This window comes from Pezoporus occidentalis, unplaced genomic scaffold (genome assembly GCF_034315485.1).
Source record: "Pezoporus occidentalis ecotype Australia unplaced genomic scaffold, CSIRO_AGI_Poc_V1 ctg70, whole genome shotgun sequence".
In the NCBI taxonomy this organism is placed as follows: domain Eukaryota; kingdom Metazoa; phylum Chordata; class Aves; order Psittaciformes; family Psittacidae; genus Pezoporus; species Pezoporus occidentalis.
The window spans coordinates 3,064,745-3,083,334 of NW_026916053.1; the positions used below are offsets into that span (position 1 = coordinate 3,064,745).

Here is an 18,590-nt window from a genome sequence, read left to right on the forward strand (position 1 = left end):
CAGACACTGAAGAGCTGCTCTTTGAGACCAAACAGCTATTAAGGATCATTGGAAACATTCAATTACCAAAAGGTGACACTAAAACTTGGCCATTTTAAATCTCTCCCTGCCTTCTTTTTCCTAGAAGGTCTGATCTCATGTACCGTAAAATCAAATTCACTATTGAAAAGGCAAACACTCAAACATTCTTTCCAAGTCTCTCATTGAAAAACCTATTAAAATTAAAATTAATTATCATTTTTGTTAGAAGTTAGGGGCTTAAAAGAATCCAGAAAGATTCATATTGTAGTTTGAATTAAACGATTCATCACAGCTCCAAACGAAGGATTAACAAAATTGAGTTGGACTGCTCCTCATCCCAAAAAGACTTGTACAGTCATCTCACGTGTTCATGCTGTGGAGACCTTCCCGGATCTCTCCTGTTTTAGAGTGCTTGGATGGAAAAGTTCATTATTACATAATGGAGCTGCCTGATGCTACATTGTGTCATCTTTGCCTCTTGATGTTTGCATTTCCATTTGCTAAGGGCATTTCCATTTACAAAGTGTTGTGCTTTGGGGTGGGGTTTTTGTTTGTTGGTTGATTGGGGTTTTTTGGTTAATAAAACATGTAAAATCATGCTCTGGAAGAAAAAGCAAAGAGCTCTGGCCATATGACATGTCAGAAAAACAAAAACCAGGCTTTTTCCTCATGTTTTCCTCTTCCTTTTTTTCTTGGCTTAGCAAAGACTAGAGAAAAAATAGAATTATCAGAATAATAAAGGAAGAAGAATAAAATAGTATTTTGTAGCCTTTGCAGAGCATTCTGATTATCTTGGTAACTCCTGAGACATACAGCTTTCTTGGTACAGAAACCCAAAAGTGCCCTGTTTTGTTACCTGGTTTTGATTGTAAACCAAGATTAACAATATCTCTAGGGCTGGACACCCTGATGACAGAGTTAAAGCTATCCACAGATACAGCAGACTTCTTCAGATTACTGTTCTGAGGAAATACAGAGTCCAGCCACTTGTCACCCCTAACAAGCACACATAGTAGGAAGCCACTCAAACAGCAACATATCAACATCTCAGCCTCTCTCGTAACAATTGCTCCATTTCTCAGGGACTTGATTCATACAATAGGTGACATACACTGGAAGGCTTCATCTACAGTTAGCAAGGACCAAGGTTTTATGGTCCTTCCATCTATGAGGACCATAAAAAAGAATCATGGAATCATAAAATAGTTTGGGTTGGAAAGGACCTTAAGATCATCCAGTTCCAAAGCCCCTGCCATGGGCAGGGACACCTCACACTAAACCATGTCACCCAAGGCTCTGTCCAACCTGGCCTTGAACACCACCAGGAATAGAGCATTCATAACTTGCCCATGCTTGTCACTGGGCATACCAGCAAGAATGGAACTCTTGGATCTGTGAAGTACAAAACAGACAGTATCCTACCCAGGCACAAGTGACAAAATCTCTCTTTCTGATACAGATACCGAAGACCAGAAGGCTCAAGCTTACACATTCTGTTCATTACCCACCATGTAGCTCAAGGTCTAATCCACAGAAATTCAAAGCTATTACTATGGAACCTACATTTTTAATAAGTCCTCTTTTTTAGCAGCTGAGACATGACAGAAGACTTAATCAATGTATGACCCTGAAATCACACGGAGAATCCCTTTTCCCGTCTCCATAGGAAATTTTCTTCTCAAAGTAAAGAAGTAACTGAACTTTATTTCCAGAGAAAAAACAGTCAGGGTCAGAAAGAACTGTCTGGCAGCAAAGAATCACCTTCAATACACACACATTCAGAAAGAATGTCCAGACCTGAAAGAATAACTAAAGGTTTGATGCTTCAGGTGTAGAAAATCAAAGTCCTTACAAACTTCTCTAGAAAAGAGAGTTATTGATCAGAGAATCCACTGACATCTGACAAATGTTCAAACCCTAACTAGATTTTCCAGAGAAGTTCACTAAGAGGTTATCTTAACGTCAAAGCTCTTTCTGCCTCAAGCTCTCAAGCATATATTCATTTGTGGCAAGATGCTGCAAACATCTGACATGACAAAAACCGTGACAGCAATCATGAGCTGCTGTGCCATATTAGCAGAAGAAAGCTTTACAATAATATCTCTTCTGTATCATCAGAAGAGATGCTGTTGCCACAAAAAGGAAAGCAAGTGTGTGTAAGGTTAGGCAAGTTGATATCATATACACCACAAAAGCCAGATAAAGCAAAAAGGATGAGTCAATGCTCTGTAGATGGGTGGATCAGGCTACACAGAGATGATGGAATGACAAAACCTTTATAAAAGGACAAAGTTTCTAAGATTTTGCCAATACAAAAAAGCTATAGAGACAGCTAGAGAAAAGGATAACAGCCTATACAAACCACAGGAAGAACTCTCAGCAGAAATGATGGATATAATAGTGTCCCTTACTGCAGAAAAGGAAATGATAACCTGGTCCAACAATCACCATTCCTCCTCATCTGATAACTCACCTGCCCGGAAAAGTTCTCACTCTATTGGAAGGAAAGGGAAGAACCTGTCAAAGTACCAGTCCACTGCAGCTCCATGAAAATCTGGGCAATTAAGGGAATCTTGCTTTTAGCAGATTTAGAATCACTTAGGTCAAAGAGCAGCACCCCTAAGAAACCAGCAGATACGTAGCAGCTCATGCAGGACAACCTGTACATCAACTCATCAGAAACAGTTACAAGTCAAGCGGAACAACACAGAACTTTAAAGTGTAACAAAGCTGTGGATTATATGTTACTGAAGATATTACTTTGTACCTGATGAGAGACTTGCACCACCAGGTCGGATGCACTAAGTTTGGACGCTTAGAACCTTCGGGGATCTGTGCTGCACCGCAAATCCAGACAGAAACCCCAAGACATGTTTACTTGAACTTTCCTGCCAAAGTCTTTAACACTGTCAGCGATCCTGGCTCTTGAGTTTCATGAACAAATGTGTTTTGTTTGTGACTTCTATAAAGGTGTCATAGCTCAAAAAGGATAACCTTAGCACTTACAGAGAAGTCGACATAGTGCAGGCATCAGCTCCTACACACCAACTAGCTGAAAATGAGCCCATGACTGTGCACGACTTCACCTGCTCCAGAGTGCCTGTCCTGCTGGTGAGGTCAGCCTGTGCAAACATGAGTAGCAGATACGATCCACGCCAAGTTGCAGGTCTACAGGCCCTAAACCTGGCAGCAGTTGCAGAGCTGTCCAGCACCCTGGAATGACCTGAGGCACTGTGCCAGATTCCCTCACATCTTGTTTCAGAGCAATGGGCACCCTAAAGCAAGGAACACAAGTTTTTGCACACAGTGGTACTGAGAGCACACAGGGCACACTATGCCCAACACATCTTACAGGTGCCTGCTGAACATTCAGCACCTGCTGAGCTTAGGGTGAGCTAAACTTGGCATGAAAAAAACATGACTGTCAGGTGTTGCTTCAGAGCATCTCCGGTAAAAACCACTTGGAGACTTTCCAGATGGGCACTACATGTCAAACGATAGTGAAGACTGGTGCAGCACAGAGTTTTGGAGAAGAACTTACTACAGAACTGCAAAAGCACATCAGTCCTTGCACTTTCCAACTCGCACCACTCTGGAATAAAAACACGTATTACCCAGATACAATGCCTAAAAGTTTTGGTACAGCATTAGTTTACTACAGCACTCCCTTTGCCTGTCCTCGCTCTCTCCACATGCCTGATCTGCACACACAGATCACAACTAACAGTTATGGAATGTGAAACTCTAATTCTTGAACAGCTGATTTATGATTATGGTGAGCAGAGATGAAAGATAAGTCCCCCAAATCATCAAGAATCCTGACTGCAGCGCACAGCAAATGTATTTTGTACAGACCAAACACACAACTTCACATTGCAAAAACTACCTTTGTTTTTTTTCCTCCTAAGGAGTCCAAGAAACTGAAAGCTTCATTAAGCTTTTGCTTACTCTTACTATGCAATAATTCAGTTTCAAACTACAGAACTCAACTATACCGTATAAAAAGTGAAGAAATGAATCACTGGTAAAGTATTCCTTCACAAGTTTTTTAAGAATATAGTTAAAGAAACAACATCATGCTGGAGTGCCAAAAAGCCGCTGTTTTTAACTGATCCCATATGGAAAAAATCTTACCTGCTCACTGAAAGGGTGTGTAAGGAGTGCTCTGGGAAATGTGTCATTTTATATGGCAACAATTGATAAACACTTCAACAACACTGTGATCTGAAACCATTCTGACTTTTCTGGAAAGCTGGATTCCTTGAAAGTGTGTGTTAACATTCCTTGCTAGTCAAGCATACAAAGCCGAAACACTAGCGTGCTCTGTCAAACTGGAACCCAGTCACCACACAAAGCTCTCTTTGGTCGGCTGCAGAAAGAACTGAGGAAAACGCTATCAAGAGCTAAACCTTAGTTATTGATCTCAAAGTGATTCAGATTCAGCTCTACCATTAACGTCAATATACTTACATCAAACAACACAGTTACATCAAAATCAGCTTTGGTTTTGAGAATAGAAGACATAAAATTCTTTTGATCTATTATACTAAATAGGAGATTTTAAAACTCAACTAGTCTTCATTTCTGGCAAACAGTTTGTCTATACTAAGGTATATCAACATTAGTGCTGTTCAAGCACCTGAAGAAACAGGAACAGGCAAGCTACTCTGCATTTACAACAGTCTGCACACAATAACTAATGAGGAGTAATGCATTAAATCCACATTATCTTCCTTCAAAAAACAACACCCTAAAATAAGAAAGTACATGAAAACCCCCTTAAAAAATGCATTTCTTTAACTAGCCCCCACTGTGAATGTCCTGCTCTAGGTATATACCCTTTGTAATTTTGGCAGGGACAAAACCCTTTGCTGATGCCATCTTTTCAGCTGGAGCTGCGGAGACCAAATGTCACAGTCCCACCGAGTGACAGGTACCCAAAGCAGCATCAGTGGAAATGTTCCTTTCACATCCTCCTCTGCAGAAACAGACGGTGATTTTATCATTCTCACTGATGATTTAGAAGTTTCTCTGCTTTAAGGATACATTGAACACCATGGCTTTGAGTTCAAACACAAACTATCAACATGGACATGATATTACATGTAATTTGGCTGATAGCAACACTGATTAAATAGCACTGCTTTGCCAGTGAGTCTGAACACAGAAATGAAAGTATTTTCACACCTGTAAGCTTGAATTCAGCAATTCAAGTCTTGTTTTGATTTTTACTAACCATCAAATGCACAATCCTGAGTAATGACTAAGCTTAATGACTGGCTATGACTAACACTTATAAATAATTAGTGCCTTCTCTCCCCTTCCCCCACGAGGCAAAGGAAGGAAAGAAAACCAAATGATACACTGGAAAAAAGGAAGAATGAAAGGAAATAAGAGGTTGAAGTTCAAGGCATGATCACTTGTCTCTTCCACTCCACCCTTAATACTACTGCAAACATGACTGTGCACATGTTCATTAAAAACTGAAAGTTCCTCATGCTTTTTATTTTATTTTTTTACAGACTTCTGCACAGTTCAGGCTTCCTACTTCATATCTCTTCTTCTGACCTCCTCCACTGATCCCTCAGCACTCTTTGGTCACTGCCATTGACTTGTTTGCCAGAGGTGCTGCAATTCCACAGCGCTACTCCTCGGAGTTGGCACTTCTGACTCATGTGAGTACAACTGGTCCCACTCGCCACACCACCACTTATGCTGAACGCACATGATGTTATTACATCCTGAGAGAGGCACTAAATCCAACCCTCCCTTACAGAAATACTTGATTAATAAACTGAGGAAAGGTGTGAAGACAGCCCAGTGCAGCCTCGCTGCCCCTCAAAGCATTTAAGACAGACCAGAGCACTCACCACACCTCATTGCTTAGGTTTTGTTTATACTCCAATATCTAGAGCATGCTTTTTCCAACTGAATCTGCACCAGTTGTTGCACAAAGTTTATCCAGCATGTGGTTTATTCTGAACTAAAGTACTCTGATGGCTTTTAGTAGTTCAGCTACTCTCAGATGTATATATTAATCAAGTTACAATGGTAAGTTAGGTCATTTTTATTAGATACTTGTTTGATTCAATACAAACCTGAGAACATGCGAGCCATGTAAAATCACATCGCATATCAAGGCAAGGTTTATGTTACTAGTTACCTAGGTACTGGTTAGAACACAAATATTTTAGAAATGCATTTTAAGGAAAAAAGCATCAAAAATAAAAGATACAAAGTGTTCATATTTACAGGTCAAATTTAGAGTTCTTCACTGACAAAAAGTTATTCAATTTTTATCAATATTCTTTTCCAAACCCCACAGAAAAAGCTTGGCAACAGAGTCAAACCTTGCACTAAATCCTGTATAAATACCCAGTAAAAGCACTGTCCCTGGGTGAAAGGATTTACAGCTTATTTATGCACTTTGCTGAGAATCAGCCTTTTATGTTCAAAGTGTAACTTTCCGACCACTGGTAATATAAGTGCAGAAACTCATCTTTTTAACATGTTATTTCCAGCCTGACAACAGTTACAGAGGCAAAGATTATCCACATTTGTGCAACGCCTTCAGATAGCTCTACTGAGGTGCTGAACAGCTCTTCCTGCACAAACAGGACACAGTTGTACCAACTCGTTAAAACTATCACCTCTTTCTCAATTATTGTTAATCTATACCATTACATAGTGATGATAATCAAGGTTTTGTTCTTCACCAAAAAATACTCTATATTTAAAACCCCCTTAATCACAGCCTGGTCTATGTACAATTTTTATGCTTCTCTCAATATTTGAGCTGGAAATGGGGCCATTTTGTCACAATAATTTAGTGGTATAATCACCAGTGCTGACACAACTATATAGTTGTAAGAGATGCTTATTGTATAAGCTGTTTTCCTTCTCTCACGAGGAAGCAGTATGCAAGAGGGCTGATCCAGCAAAAAACTACCCAGACAAGAAAGGTTTTGCAACTTTCAAGAAACCTGTGTGATTATAAACACACAACTTCCTGCATTTAGGCAAGACCTTCATTAGTTTAAAAACAAATGCAAGTTAATGCATTAGCGAATTATAACAGCACAAAACCAAAGCTCAAGTATGCCCACAGCCACTGTCTCAGTCAAACAACTGTGTGCAACCCGCCAAAGAGATCAAGACCTACTGAGGCGTCAGTCCCAGAATGGCACCAGGAAATCAGCGTTCATGGATCACACATCTATTCGTACACAGAAACATCCATATGGCCATGCACACTGAAAAACCCTTTGTAACTTGCAAGCACCACATACTCGCTCTGGAGTTTGGCCTTCTTTCACATACAGCTTTACGTAACAGATAACTGCTTCCTAAGTATGATCAAAAATCCCTATCACTGTCTTCAGCTATAAGAAACACAATTCTCAGAACTTTTTTTTATGCTTCTACCTCTTCAAATCTTTCACAAGAGATCATATGTCTGAGATAAAAAAAAGTTAATCTTGCTAACACTTACGGTCTTCCAACTGGCAAAAGCCTTCTTTTTACCATCAAATTCAAAGAGCAGATTCAGACGGATAAGTGGAGTTATACGGATTCATACACAATGAACAAGCCTGACAAGATAACTCATTTTCAGGTTAAAAAGGTGATTTCAGGTATTTCTGAGAAAAACTGAACATAGCCATAAAAACCACCAAAACCATTTAACATGCTGTGCTCTTACTAAGCAGACTATTAGTATTTGATCGCTCCGTGTTGTTGAGAACAGAGAGCCAGAAATCAAGCTTTCCAAAAGCCAGCATCTTTGCTTTGCTAAACCCCAATTAGATTAGTATCAGTATTTTCAACTATGCTCCTGAACAACTTCATACATTCCCTCTTTTTAGGATTCTAGTTACGTATCATTTCCCAAAACAGAGAAGACAGATAATAGTAAGAGTTTTCCTACACCAAGACATCGCATTTGAGGAGAGTTTGTGATACCTAATAAACTGTGTCTTACCAGTGCCCCAAACTGTTGCGTTTTCACCTCAGACTTCTAACTTTGCTGCAGCATCCTGTCTTAGTAGCTGATTCAAGTCCACCAAATTTGTGGTCCTCAAACCATGATGCTGCATTTTAGAAGTAACCCACATAGATTTCCAGAGCTGGAAAACTCATTTAGCTCACTGACCATCAAAACACCACATAACTTGGGGAGTAGCAGAGTGCAGAATGGCTCAAAAGAAAGCACTCACAGTGGTCACTGACCAACAACCTTGATCATAAGCCTAGGGATACCCAAAAAAACCAGGAAGACCATATGTAGATAGGCATATGAAATGAATCCATACATGCTCTTCCAAAGGTACTTTCCATAGCAGAACTGAACAATATGTAGCCAAAGTTAATAGCTTTCATAGCTTAACAGAATCACTATTATATCTCCATCACTTAAAGATACACTCTTCTCAGATGTGCAAAACATCTCATGACACTCATTTTAAGAGCAACAAAATCCTATTGCACATCTCCAAGTCTGAAGTCCTTTGGGGTACAAAGCCAAGCATGCAGGATTCCTCAGTCACGAAAGCTACAGTGAGAACAAATACAACTTTCACTCTGGTGACATATGGCAGATATGAGGTAGCAGATTTCAGATAAAGCAGAATGTTCCTTTTGCTGATGCACGATTTGAACACGAAATCCACCCCTCACCCAGAAGAGCTGTGCAGAGGAGATCCACAGTTATCTTTCAGAAAGAGAGATACCACTTTATGCACCAAGTATAGGGCTCCCAAGCTCTAATCCTGGCAAAATATCCATTCCCTCATGGCCTTGGGCAAGTCAGAACTTCTCTAACTTGCTCTTTCCCCTAGCTCTAAAGCAGAGTTCATACTACTTTATTTACCAACCACACAGGCATGTTACAAGGATTAAGTTTTGTAAAATCCTTTGAAAGTAAAACATACTGTAAGTCCTGTAAGAAGTTTCTGTTATCACTGTGCAATACAGACATTATTTTTAATCAAATAGAGCCATGCCAACACAGTTAACAGGCATAATATTGGCAGCACATACAGGATACATACAGGAAAACGATAATCAGGATATGTTTGAACTCGCTTACTAGTCAGTGAGAAATAGAAACAACTACATTCCACTACTTCATAGTATTTCTTCTGTCCCTTTCTGTATCTCTTACATTATAGAACTCTGTAGATTTCCTCTTCTATTTATAATCCCAGTTACTTTACGCATTTCTGGATACATATTTCAAGTATAAAGTAACCCAAAAAACACTGCACCCCAGCTCCTCACTGAAGGAAACTGAACTGCTCCTGCAGATGTTATCTTTCAGTGACTCCAGCTTCAAGAAGTATGACTGCTCATGTGGAAAGGACCAGAACCCATGCTGTAAAGGCAGTATGTGCTTAGGTAGTTTCCCCATCTTAAAGCCACTACAATCAAAGCTTAAGTTAAGAATCCTTCTTGGATAGGTAGCACCAGCTAAAAATCAACAGCTTCTACAGAAGTTAAGCTTACATTTAACACCAAGTGAAGTCTGCAGCATCTAAGGCCATGAACAAAACCTTGAACATGAAAACAGATACATGTCTGGACCAGTGGATTACAGCACCAATGTTCTTCCAGGTACCCTTTGCTTCTAGAAAGCACCAACAGTAAGTTTAAACTGACTGTAGAGGTCACTTGCATTAGGCTTGTTCAGAACTCTGGAATATCTTTAGAGGATCCCCATGGGTTCCACAGCCAGGAGTGGAACATCCTGTAGTCACCACAGAAATGGCACATGAGATGCCCTCCAGAAAAAAAGTAATAATGCAGCCTAGTCTCATCCTCTAGCATTAACTGCTGGCAGATCCAACTGAGTTTTGTGAAAGTAATAAAGAAGTTACGTTATTAGATACGAAGCAAAATGAATCTGCGATAGGAGTTCTATTACAGCTGCACAACCACGTTACTGCTAATGAGAATACTGGTCATGATCACAGAAGTAAAAGAAATACATAAACTCCACAGACAACCTGTCCTATCTGCTATCTCTAAATAGACTGAGAGTCACAGAATCTTGTTTCTTCAGAAAAAAAAAAAAAAAGAAGTCTTTAGCATCAAGCTAGCAAACCTTTGTAAGTGCTAGAAACTTCCAGTGAAAGTAAAAGAAGAGAGGGGGACAGTGAAGTGAAGGTTTCTATATTTCAGTTTCACTGCCCAGACCTACCTACTCTGTATTGTTCGCACTGTACACCTACAGCACTCCCTCCAGTCTGCTCTCTTCCTTAAGCAGGCACCTGCTTATGACAAGATGCTTGTATGGAAAAATAAAGCAGAAGAGAGCAACAACAGAAAGCATCAGCAAGAAGAGAAAGCAAAGATTTGAACCTTTATGTTGCCAATACTGATAAAGTAAGTACAAGCTCACAGACACTGGTTTTGAAACTGTATTATAGCATTGCTGGGGAAGATAAGATGTTGAAGAGTGATTCTGAAGTACACAAGTTTGTCCTTTTACAAGATGATTTTACCATGTGTCAGTGACTGCCTCTAAACACTTCAGGAACTCTCACACTGCAAAAAAGATTCATCTCAGGGCATGTTATGCTTTTATGCTTTTTTTGTCAGTTATGCTTTTCTGCAGACTTTCCTGAGTGCCTACAACAGCAGAACACTGACTTCATGCTTTAACAAACTCACCAATTTTCCTACCTCTTACAATGCACATCTCACCTTATTGCCTGAAGTAGCTGGAACTTCATACAATTTATTTTCAGTCCCAGTTTCAGATGATGTTGCATCTTTACAGCAGTGTTGTCTAAAGGGAAACTTGTGCTCCCGCCCCGTAGGAAATCATCTGACAACATTTTCATGTCTTTGCTAAGAAGCTATAAATAAGGTTACTTTTGGACCTTCATTACACAGATCTGTTCAACTGGACCACAAAGTTCCAAACACAGGCTCCTGAAGAGTAAGCACAACAGTGTCTTCCACAGAGACATCAGTAACGGAAAACCATTTTTAATGCACAGATACTCTGATTATTCCAGTTTATTTGGGAAGCATTATGCCAGAATCCAGTGAGAGCACAACTACAGCTCATGAGCTCTTCAAACAGCTCTGACTTGGTCATTTTTTGTTGCACAATTGCTTTGATGCAATACAAAGCACTATTTTAAAAGTAATATATTTTAAAGAGCGTTGATCGAGTCTGTTTTCCACAGACGCATTTTAAGAGACCATCTGAAACCTTTCAAGGTTTCTAATTTTCAATCCCCTGGTTAATAACACTTACTGACATTGTATATTCTGCTCTCCATGTATGTGAAACTGTAACTGTGTTGCAGAGTTAGAAACAGTAATCCAGGGTAAGAAAATAACTATGAAATATGTGCTGCTTATTGGTCAAACCTTCCATGAGGTTTTCTTTCTAAGTGTTTGTAAATCTTTGTGTGGAAAGCAACATGTGCAGTGCAGGATCCAAGGCTATTTCAAGCCCTGAGTCTCACCAACTCTCATTAGCACACAGCAACTTTTCTAAACGTAAACTTGTGATGTAAATTTGATGCATGCAGCAGATGCGCAGCACGCGAGTGCTGCAGTTGCAGCCTCATACTAGCAAACATCCTTTAAAAATCCAGCCTATGACACTGTAATTTGAAATAGAGTTTCAAAAGCAGAGCCATCCATTCTCCTTTCACTCTGAATGTATATGGGCCCTATTAAAGATTAAAGCATTTGCAAGGGCTAAGCACCTCCAACAGTAGCACATGCACCTGCGAGATGTTTCTAAGAGCTCAACATCCATCAGTTCTTAACTGTTCTGAAAGAAATGCTTTATGCAAAGCACTTTCAAAGTTGGCTACTTTGGCAAAGTACAAAAAATGCAAACCAACACAATTACAAATATGATCTGTTCCACTAAAAAAATCCTGTCCAATATTAAGTCTGCCCTAGCATGCAAAAACCCAGTTCCCAATTCCTATGCATTCAGCTACATGTATTTCCTTAAGAGTCATGCTATTCTTCTGAAGTTATAAATATTTTTTAAAGTGTGGGACAGACAAGGAAAGCGCTAAATAAAAACCCTCCAGTGTTTAGAACCTGTATTGGTTTACTTTGATCTACTGAGACCTCCAAAGGTGCAATTTATGGTCCAATTATGCTTAAGAACAGGCAACACTGTTTCTAAGAGTAACACATTTCAGTGTGCTCTGGCACTTGGAAAACATCAGCTACCTGGAAAAAAGGTCCCACTGGACTCCACAGTGGTATTTTTCCCATAATCAGGTTTATAATGCAGTATTAGTGAAAATGGAGGCGTACATGGCAATAGGCTGGAACGTGAAAAAAACCTTTGATACACTGTGGCAGTAAATAAATAAATAAGACTTTTCCAGTCTGTCAATTCACAAGCTTCAAATCAAGCTCTGGGATTTTAAGGTCCGAGTTTTATTGCTGGGTTTTTGTTATATTAGCAACATGTGTCATTCAAATTACTCATAGAGAGAATAATTTCTCTAGAAAAAAGTGAGGAATATTTATGCCAGTTAGAGACACAGAATGTTTGACAGACTTCATCAGACTTGGTGGCATCACATACCATAAATAGTATATTACACAAAAAGATGGTGTAGAGTAACACCGTATGGTTTGTGATGTACCTCATGTGACAGGTTCATTGCTTTGAGGTTGCTCAGGAGTTTCAATAGGTGTGTTTTTACTAAGACCAATTGAAACAAGTGATATCCAACCACCACTAATTTCACTCGGTGAATTTTAACCGGTTGTTCTTTGTACGCTGCCCTGAAAACACTCAATAATAAGAACACAGCTATTACTATATACTATTAAAAAAGACAGGAAACTATGTGCAGGTTCACAAAAGTATTTTCAATTAAAAATAGATCTGGATATAATGACAAGCCTGGTTCAAAATAATAGCAAATATATGATCTTAAATCTCCAAATCTAGGATATTTAAGGAGGGACACAAGAGCTCTTAGAACAGAAAGGCTTCTCATCCTGCCTTTTACTCACCCACTGAGTTCAGGGCTAGATTCCTTGTCCAGAGATGCTCAGCACTAAGCATGAGACTAGCTACTACAAAAGCTGCAACCCTAGACACAACAGGGTGAGGTAAGGACAGTGGAAGACTGCCTTTTGTATCAGAACTCGAGTGACTAAAAAGATGATTATAAGCTTCAACTCTGTGAGTTTTTAAGTCAGACTTTGAAGGTATTTCAAGCAAAAGAAGGCAGTTTTCTCCTGTTGTATCTGCTGCTTCTCTATTCATGAGTGCTCTGTGGTGCTGGGGGCATGCAGGGACAGAGAGGAACCCGAAAAGCACACGAAGGTTACATGAACTACTGACAAAACCACCTTAAAAGTCAAAATGCCTTAATGTGAAAATGAAATAGCAACTTTTCCTTTGATAACATCCCATGGTCAGGCTTTGGCCATTTACAGCTTCATCTACACTCACACCCTGACAAAGATACTAGGCACGATTATTCTTGTATTACTACCACTGGAAAGACTTTTTAGTCACCCAAATTCACAGACTAGGTAGTGGAATCCTGCTATGCTACTACTCAAAATCAGACAATTCTCATTGTTAAATGTAATGCCGTTTCCACACCTCACAATTGAACAGCAAGAAATCTTATTTGGACCCCTTCCTCCCTGCAAGAAATACACTTTCAAAGTAAAATCCCTCAATCCTCTTGCTTACCTGGTGGTAACTGAAAATTCTGAATGTTAGTTGGGTTCTGAGGTGGCTGAGGCAAGCGAGGTGCTAAAACTGTAGGAGTCAAAGTTGCTCTTATTCCACTCGTAGTTGCTGTTGGAGTCCTTGGCAGACTTTGTGCCACTGTATTGGCAGTGCCTTTAGCCATTCCCGTGGGGGTGCCAGGAGCTGCAGGAGGTATCCCACCAGGATTGGGAGCAACATTGGAGAGCCCAGCTTGCATAGTTTGCCCAATAATCATGTTACCCCCTGTAGTACTGGGCTGGCCAACAGTAGCCAGTGTCTGCTGTTGGGATACTGCCTGGACTATAGCTTTAGGAGACTCAGATTTGATGACCTGTGTGGTGGCAGCTGCTGGCACAGTGGAACCAGACTGGCTGTTCACAAGTGATGTCTGGAGGGAAGCTCCAGATCCCACAGTGGCTGTAGCAACAGCAGGAAAACTCCCCACACTGATGGTTGAATTGATCACAGTATTGCTCCCATTCTGAGTGGCTGCCCCAGCTGCAGCTACTGTGGGTCCTGCTGTATGGATCGGCGGCCGCACAAGCGTTACCGTCGGTGTCCCAGTCCCAATGCTCGGTGGTGGCTGCGAGGAGATAACTGTGGGCGAGGAGGAAGATGCAGAGGACACAGCAGTGTTAAGGAAAGATGTCTGGATGACAGTGTTGGAAGCCGATGGCAAGACAGCATTAACAGTATTTCCCTTCCCCACAGATCCAGGTCCATTGTTAACAAGAGGGGCAACAGCAGGGGCAGGAGCAGGGTTAGCAGTCACCGGAGTCCCAGGGAAAGCAGCACTTCCCGTATGGTGAGAGTTCATCACCACATTACTCCCATTCAAAGTTTGCACTGTTGTGGTCCCAATCTTGCCATTCCTGGTGGACAAGGCAGTTGCCATGGTGCTGATAACCACCGATTTGCCCTGACTGAGGGTCCCTGGAGCAGCAGTGACTTCAGATGCTCCTGCTGCTGCAGTGGTGGTGCTGGTGCTCGTTGTGGTAGCTCCATCCAGAGCTGAAGTCTGGGACCTGGTGTTATGGTTAATAACACCCCCTTGCACTCCTCCTGCTCCTGCAAAACAACAACAAGGTTAAACAGAGAACGAGCAAGAGAAGACGTCCAGAAGACAGAACGTTCTTCCTCGTCACCAAGTCTTCTCCATCTCTCATGCTGCCTGCCCAGAGCCAAGAGAACAGGACAGAGCACAAACTGAAGATGGCTTTGAAGTCTCCGACTTCCTACCAAAGCCTGGCAGATTCAGTATTAATTTGAACATAACTGCTTTCAACATTACAGTAAGACAAAACAGGGAAAGCAGATTTGATATGAACCAAGGGAAGGGAGAAGAAAGATCACCTCAGACCTCTTCCCCAGTCTAGAGCCTGACATGGCATTTAGCAAAAGGACGGAAGGCACATGAGTAAGACAAATCCCCTCTGCCCACCACACGTTACCTACAGATCAAGTCAGTTAGATCAGGAGGCTCAACCACAGCAAAATATGAAAAAGTGAAAGGAAAACATGAGGCTTGCAAGATAAGAAACGCTGCACGGCCTGAAGCAGGTTACTATAAACCCCCTCCACTTTATCACTGAATTTGTTCTTCCAGACCTGAAGTTCCCACAGCCTGAGATCACTGAAAAATAAAGAAATAAAAAGCAAAGCTGGTTTGAGAAGGGACAAGCTGATGAAGCTTCTTGTCCTGAATAATCCTCATGCCTCTTGATGAGGCCTGCTGTTATCACAAGTACAATCACACAGTCCAGGTCCTGGCCCTACAGAGACAGAAAGAGGAAAAGAACAGTGACAGACAGACACTGAGAAGCATGTTATAAGGGTTAAGGAGATCCTCCTAGGAAAGCCTGATTAATCTTATCAGAGGGTCTGTAACATCTTCTTACACTTCAGCAACAAGAAAGCAAGTGATAAAAAATAAAATAAATAAATGGGGGGAGGGGAGGAATTGCAGCGATTCTGGGGAGACATTAATTTTAATTCCCTGAAAACCAGCTTCCCTCCATTCCCATGTAATGAGCCCTCATCCCAGCCTTCACACTGTCCCCTACAGCCTTCACAGCACGAAGAAGGGGAATATTCCCAGGTAGCTACGGGGGGTGTGTGAGTGGGTGGGAGAAGACATTGTACGAGGTGGGGTGTTGTGGCCTCAATTCCCCCCCTTCCTGGGACCTAGTGTTGTGACAACCCCCCCTTGAGGGCAGAGGAGGAATGAGAGGTGTCGAATGCCCCCTCCAAGCCCCTGGAACAAGGGAGGGGACCGGGGGGGGAAGGAATATCCAGGCAGGCAGATATGGGGGGGAAGCATTTTGAGGGACTTCCTCCCCTTGAAATCCCCCCTCGCTTCCTCCTCTACAGGAAATAGGTGTCATGATTAATAACACCCCCTTCCACTTCAGCAACAGAGAAGGGGGAGGGGAAGAAGCATTTACACAGACAGCTACGGCGGCATTATCAAGAGGGAATCCCCCCCCATAACCCCCCCCCCCCCCCCCCCCCGGAAAGGGAAGGGGAGCAGTCACAGGCGGCATAGGAGGCACAGCCATTACCAAGGGGGGTGGGCTCTGCCTCCCTCAGCCCCCGAGATGAAGAGAACCCTCTTACACTCCAGCAACAAGGGCAGGAAAAGCCGAGGGGACCGGCAGAGTCACGGACGGGCACTGCCGGCTTGTTCTGCGGGGAGGCTGCCCCCCACACATCATAAAACACCCTCTAGTAAGCAGAAGCAAGGAGGGAAAATAAAGGGGAGGGAGCAGAGGCGCGGATACACACCGAGGGGGCATGATGAGGGGAGGCTCTCCCCCATATGATCGATACCAGCCTTTGCACTCCCGCTCCTGCCACAGCGAGAAGGAGGAGAGAGGGGAAAGGGGGGAAAGCAGTGAGGGAAGGAGGCAGCCGGAGCTGGGGAGTGGGGGGAGGGGAGGGCCCCTCTCCCCTTAGAGCCCCCCACCCCTGCCCATGTTACCTGCTTTTGTGATCTCTGGGGCACTCAGTCCCATCTTGCTGCTGCTGCTGCTCTCTGTTTGGGCATTAGCATTGCCTCCTACTACTACTCCTCCAGGGCTAGGGCTAGGGCTGCTGCTGCTACTGCTGCCGCTCACAACATGGTTCCCCAGCAGCCCCCCAGCGGCCCTCAGGGGCTCCTGCGCCTTGTGGTGCTGGTGGTGGTGGCCGGAGGCCGCCAGCTGAGACTCCAGGGAGCCCACCAGGTCGCTCACCACCTTCTCATCCACCTCCGTGTTCAGGAAAACCTCATCCAGCAGATCCGAGCCCGCCGCCATCTTTTTTTTGGAGGGTTCCTGTGAGCGGCTCCCTCCTCCCCCCCCTCCCCTTCCACTCCTCCCTCCCTCCCCCCACCCCACACACACACTTCAACCCGCCCAACTGCGCAAGCGCAAGCGCCCAGCCTCACATCACCGGCCGGAGAGGGATTCCGCTCGCCGCCGATTGGCCGGCGCCCGCCTATAAAAGGCCGTGCAAATGGCTGCGACCGCCGAGTTAGGAGTCGGGCGCCAGCGGCTCGGTGGCGGCGCGGCTGCGGCTGAGGGGGGCTGGCGGCGCGGGGCGGCGCGCAGCGGCCGCGGGTGAGGCCGAGCCCCGGCCCGTGGCTCGGCGGAGCGGCGGGGGAGGCCTCGGTGGCTGCGGCTCTTTGTCTGCCTCGGCCCAAAATGGCTGCATGTTTCCCCCGCTGCTCCCTGCGGCCGGGTCTCCCCCGCCGCCGCGAGTCTGAAGGGCGCCCCGCACCTGTGCCAGCTGCGTGTAACTGATCCCCGGCAGGCGCGGGGGGGAACCGGGGGGCGGGCGGGCGGGCGGACGGGACCCACGCCCAGCCCCGGGCGGGGGCAGCGGGCGAGGAGGAGCGCGCCGGCCCCCGCGCCTCCTTCCCTCCCTCTCTCCCTCCCTCTGTCGCTGTGCAGAGGCGAGCTGCCCCGGAGCGGCCCTCGGTGCGGCCGGGCCGCGGTTGGGCGCCGCGGCCGCCGTGTGCCAGGCGCGGTGTCGGCGGGCTCCGCTCCGCGGCCTGGACAGCCTGACTCAGCACGCCGCGGCGGGGCTGGGGGGAGCCCCGGGGAGGGAGGGCGGCGGGGATTTCAGCGCTGGGAAGGGAAACAAGGGAGGGGAGGAGAGTGAGGAGAGGGAGATCCCCGCTTTAAACGGTCCACTCGCAGCTCCGAGCCCGGCGCTGTGAGGCGGGGGCCCTGCCTCGTCGGGGACGATCCCCGCGCGGTGTCAGCGCGCGTTACACCCCCGCTGCCGCTTAACCCTTGTGGGGAGAGCCGTGTCCCTGCCGAGCCGCGCTCGGAGGGAGCCCTGCGCTGGCAGGAGAAGCTGCACCCGGCCGCGGCCCGACTCATGGGGCTGGGCTTGGAGCCCCGGCGGGGTGCGGCGGGGCCGGGCCGGGCGCTGGCTGCAGGTGGACGCGTCTTGCTGAGCGCCGGCCTTACAGTAGAGCCGCACTTTGACCTCGTTGTGCAACCATCGTGAAGGAAGTAAATACGGTTAACGTAAAAATACAACCAGCCTTTGGATAAATGCTGTCTTGTGCCAGGCACTGTTTTCACAAGTAAACTATTGGAACAATATTAACTGGATGTGGAGTAGTGGGAGGGAGCCTGGAGGAGGCCACAAAGATGCTCCAAGGGCTTGAGCACCTCTGTTATGAAGACACAGTGAGAGCTGGGGTGGTTCAGCCTGGAGAAGAGAAGGCTCCAGGGAGATCTTAGAGCAGCTTCAGTGCCTGAAGAGGCCAACAAGAAACCTGGAGAGGGGCTTTGAACAAGGGCCTGTAGGGACAGGACAAGGGGAATGGCTTTAACCTGCCAGAGGGGAG

The 18,590-nt window shown here is 44.5% G+C and overlaps 1 protein-coding gene across 1 annotated transcript in view; it reads right to left on the minus strand.

The window, feature by feature from the left end:
* The window catches only part of TAF4 (TATA-box binding protein associated factor 4), a 37,183-nt gene extending 20,091 nt beyond the window's left edge, over positions 1-17,092 (minus strand). Inside the window, exons 1-2 of the mRNA XM_062642299.1 lie at positions 16,728-17,092; positions 13,727-14,815 (exon numbers count right to left, since the gene is read on the minus strand). Coding sequence (XP_062498283.1) covers positions 13,727-14,815; positions 16,728-17,043 — 1,405 coding nt within the window. The 5' untranslated portion in view covers positions 17,044-17,092. The remainder of the gene's footprint in view (positions 1-13,726; positions 14,816-16,727) is intronic.
* Positions 17,093-18,590: the final 1,498 nt, after the last annotated feature.